Source organism: Octopus bimaculoides, chromosome 7, assembly GCF_001194135.2.
Source record: "Octopus bimaculoides isolate UCB-OBI-ISO-001 chromosome 7, ASM119413v2, whole genome shotgun sequence".
Taxonomy (NCBI): domain Eukaryota; kingdom Metazoa; phylum Mollusca; class Cephalopoda; order Octopoda; family Octopodidae; genus Octopus; species Octopus bimaculoides.
The window spans coordinates 49,725,739-49,730,218 of record NC_068987.1 but is presented as its reverse complement, the minus strand read 5'-3'; the positions used below and the strand labels follow the sequence as shown (position 1 = coordinate 49,730,218).

At 34.0% G+C, this 4,480-nt stretch overlaps 2 protein-coding genes across 2 annotated transcripts in view; one reads left to right on the top strand and one right to left on the bottom strand.

Moving 5' to 3' along the window:
* LOC106874559 (NADH dehydrogenase [ubiquinone] 1 beta subcomplex subunit 10) overlaps window positions 1–3,350 on the bottom strand; it is an 8,364-nt gene extending 5,014 nt beyond the window's left edge. Inside the window, exons 1-2 of the mRNA XM_014922329.2 lie at window positions 3,196–3,350; window positions 139–280 (exon numbers count right to left, since the gene is read on the bottom strand). Of these exons, the coding sequence (XP_014777815.1) occupies window positions 139–280; window positions 3,196–3,292 (239 nt within the window). The 5' untranslated portion in view covers window positions 3,293–3,350. The remainder of the gene's footprint in view (window positions 1–138; window positions 281–3,195) is intronic.
* A 295-nt stretch (window positions 3,351–3,645) lies between these two features.
* LOC106874557 (60S ribosomal protein L3) overlaps window positions 3,646–4,480 on the top strand; it is a 4,904-nt gene continuing 4,069 nt past the window's right edge. The window contains exons 1-2 of the mRNA XM_014922328.2: window positions 3,646–3,743; window positions 3,857–4,049. Coding sequence (XP_014777814.1) covers window positions 3,741–3,743; window positions 3,857–4,049 — 196 coding nt within the window. The 5' untranslated portion in view covers window positions 3,646–3,740. The remainder of the gene's footprint in view (window positions 3,744–3,856; window positions 4,050–4,480) is intronic.

Sequence of the window (4,480 nt, the reverse complement as noted above, 5' to 3'; positions counted from 1 at the left end):
AAATGAAATGACATGTAAGGTAGGACAAAAGATGCTATCATTTTCTCTCTCTACATAACTCAGAACCTTCTAAATAACATACAAAACCCAGACAGCTTTAAAAGATGTTAAGCAACAGAAAAAAAAATTTTAACCTACCAGTCTCGTTTGAACTGTTGGTCAGCTTCAAACACACATGCTACGTCATCAAATTCACACTGGTCGATGGTTGGCACTCTTCTGAATTGACGGTGATAAAAATAGTGTTTATTCCTACTTTGAAGCGGCTCAACAATTTTTTCTAAATAAAAAAAAAAATAAGAAAAAAGAAAATTCAAAGTATCAAATGATGAGTATGATAAAATCCATGTTGTTGTTCATATTGCTTACTTGCAGGTCTGCTCATTATTTCTAGGAGGGTCATCGGGGGCAGAGTCCTCAGGCAACTCCTCCATAGGGTCTTATCAGAAACAACTGTCATTAGAATTTCAGGCTGGATTCCCAAGTGTGACCAACTAGGACTATAGATGTCATCCAACCATTTTGTTCTTGGTATACCCTTAGTTCTTTCAGTTTGAAGAATCCCTCTCGCTATTCTTTCCTGTGACATTCTAATCACATGCCCTCATTGAGTAAAAAAAAATATCATCACAGATCTTCCACCAATGAACCATCCTGCTTTTATATCCAAGTAAACTGTGTGTGTCATTTGTTTGTTTTAAAAATGATAGAGTGGAATGTGAGGGACAGCTTCTGTTTCAAGCAAGTCCAGTGACTGCATAAAAGTTCTCCCATAGTGGTGGCATGAATGGTGATGGTATTAAGAGAGATACAGATGGAAATATGTTCAGCAAGGAGATATTCAGAACATTTATTGATGGTCATACACTCCCAACAATTTTTAACTAATCCATTACTATTGTGTTCATTTAAGTAATACAATATCATCATTATTTTTTTATGTCCATTTTCTATGCTAGCACAGGTTGGTTGGGTCATTGCAGTTCAAGTTACTTCCCACTAGGAGCGACTGCTTTCGAAGTCAAGGTGTCTTGGTGTACATACATGTCATCTGGCTTGGTATTTATGGCTAGTATGGCTAGATGTTTTTCCAAATGTCAACCACTTTACATAGTATACTGGGTGCATTTTCTTATGGCACCAACACTTGAGAGGCTGAACAGTCATCTGTGAGACAGGACTAGAGGGACCTCATAACCATATACTTTCTCTGCTGATTTACCCAACCACCTTATAGTGTGAACAGTAAAGGGAAGAATGATGCCAGAAATGGATATTTGAAGAGGAGGAGAGAAAACCATGACATCTGAGGGATGAGAATAGGTGGGAAGGTGAATGGGTCAAGAGTATGATGAGAAGGCAGATATATTTAGGGGTATTGTTGGTAGGAAAGTAAGTGGTAATGGCTGAAGTGGTAAAGGTAAGGGTGAGTGGGTGAAAAGAGCAAGAGTATGATGGGGAAAAAAGAGGCTATTTGAGTGAAGTCATGGAGAATGGAATGATTGGTAACAGCAGAGTTGGATGATGAGATAAATGCAAGAGTAGGTGAAGGTTGGAAATAGAGGTCTTTCAGAAAAGAAAGTGTTGGATGGCAGCACAGAATGGTGAAGTTTGAGTATATTTAAAAGAGAGATGACTGATCTAGTATGACTTTCTATATATATAGGTGTGTGTGCTTTGTGATATCATGATAAGGGTGGTTAAAGTCTGAAGAATTATAGATCTTTTCTTCTACTGACCAAGAAGCAGTATGGTTTCAAGTTGATAAGCATTAATAACTTGCAACTGGTACTAAAATATCTTCTTCCATCTTAAAGTTTTATACAGAAGTTGAGATTTATTTCCATGTGATCACAATGATTTCAGGTTGCTTACTGTTGTCTATACAAGCATAATGAAGAACATGAATGTAGCACTGCAGGCAAACAAAACACCTTTAATTACATACTACACCTGCTTCTTACAGCACTGAGCTGCACAGAACTAGTAAGAGTTAGGCCACAGAACAGCACAACGCAGGTGAATGGATACAGACTATGGCATCACAATCAGGTTTACCACACGCTAAACTGCTAATCACAGACAATGGAAACAATTTAAAAACCATACAATTTTACAATAATGTATGGTTGCAAAGAGAAAAATAATCACCACTCAGTTGCTGCTACACAACTAACACATTCTCAGAAACCATACCTCAAGTAATAGTAAAATTTTGGTCAACAAATTTTTAGGTATTCAAATAATATTTCAAAATGTACACTGGAATACATCCCTGTTACTTTCTTTTGCTAGGCAGATGCACTTACAATACTACACAAAAGAAATATTTATCCATTTTAGTTAGAAAAAAATATAAGAGTCTATATTTTGAAGAAGTTATCAAAGTACTTGATTTTCTATTAGAATTTCTTTTAAGATGAATGAAATAGGGGAACTGCAATCTTCAACTAGAGTACCATGGCAACAGACTGATGCTGACAGACAGCAGTATCTAAAGATGTCGGATTTCCAGTTTTAACTTGTAATTGACTTGGAATATTGTTAAATAAAAATAAACTTTTAGGTTCTCCTCACCTTGGTTTGGAGGCTAAAACAGTGTTATCATTTGTCTGATAATAATAATAAAATCCATTGAGATTACTACTCCCTACTATTTTGAAGATGAATTTGAAAATGAACGAGATAGGGCCATGTTATTCAATCAGGTTTATCACAGAAACTAAAGGTGATATTGACAGATATATTCCAAAACTGCCAAAATTTGAATTATAAGGTTAATAAACCTCAAAAGAAAATTAAACTAGAGTCGCCTTACAAATTTAAGATAGGTCGTGCAGAGGTGTAACTGAATCAAAAAAATACTGACTGTAAGACCAAAATTACTAAGAAAATAAGTTTGTCCTTATAATTCCACCGTTTACTTTATTATCTTTAATCTTAACATTAATGACATGCATTAAAAAAATGCCTTGTTGGAAAATAGTATTGCAAAATGAAAAGAGAATAAATGTAGTTATTTAATAATAGTCTTTTTCTCATAACAAAATAAATCTAGTTTTAAAAACACGGATTAAAAAAAAAATACCTAACTCTTTCAACTTCAAGGGCAAAATCAAAGCAAAGGTATTTAAATAAAGTTAATGCTTGACAGTTAATATAAAACAGATTTAGTTATAAAGTGACAAAGCTTACCTCTAAAAGCAGTCACTGGTTTATCTATGATCTTAAAAATGCTGAAAACAAATTTATTATAAGGAAGATCACGGTCAATGTTGTCGTCTGCCACCATTTTGCCAACCCTGAACGACAAGGTTGTGAAACAATAAAGCGAACTAATAACATTATCAAGATTTTGAGCATTTATGTAATTTAAAACTAAGAAGCACTATAATTTTACATGTTAATTTTTAGTTACATTTTCACTGTATTTAACGAATTAATTAAAAATAAAAACAAACTTATTTGATACGAAAAAGTGTCTTTCAATTTGACTCTTAATTCTTGTTCACAAATAATTTTTATAGTTTAGAATCACATATTTTTTAGTTTTAACATATTCTTGAATAATTTTTATTATAAATACTATTGTGTACATTTTCAGTTAATAGAAATTATTTAAAATTTTAATCATAAATCAAACTCTCGTAGGGTTGTGAACTTCGCGCGCGCGCTACCTTCTACTATATAAATCACCACCCAGTCTTCCATATTCTTTTCTCTGCAGATCGCTTGCTGTGATGGTACGTAGTCTAGTCTCTGGTTGCTTCACTATAAAAATTATGTCGTCAGATTTATTAATACTACTTAAAACCCTTCAGTTTTTATGTTGAGCATATTTTTTTAATCATTTCAGTCTCATCGTAAATTTTCTGCCCCACGGCATGGCTCCAAGGGCTTTCTGCCCAAAAAAAGAAGTCAACGTCATAAGGGGAAAATCAAGGCATTTCCAAAAGATGATCCCAAAAAGCCCGTTCACTTAACCGCTTTTATGGGTTATAAGGCTGGGATGACTCATATCGTTCGCGAAGTTGACAGACCTGGCTCAAGTAAGTTATATTTTTAGTAATTAGTCGCATTTTAATTAATGTTATCTTGGTATGATGCCGTACGTGAAGATGGCGGACATTCTGCCACGTGCTGTCGGATGGTTTTACAGTAAAAACTTCACTTTTTTTTACTTAAGTTCATTAAGTGTTCATAATTTCTTATTTAAATTCTTTTCGCGCAGCATGTAAATTTTTTTTTTTTTTTCCCCTTTTGACAATTAAAAAAAATTTAGTTGAAAATATAAACGATTGTCCTTACGTTAGAAATGAAATACAGACAAAAAAACTGAACGGGGGGAGGTGCAGTTTCGCACTTCTTGAAAAACGCAATTTTTCGAAAACAAAATTAACTTTTAGATGTCGATTACGAATATGCAAGGAAAAAAAAAATTAACCCCCTACCCTACCATGCAGTTTCGCACCTGTCCTTG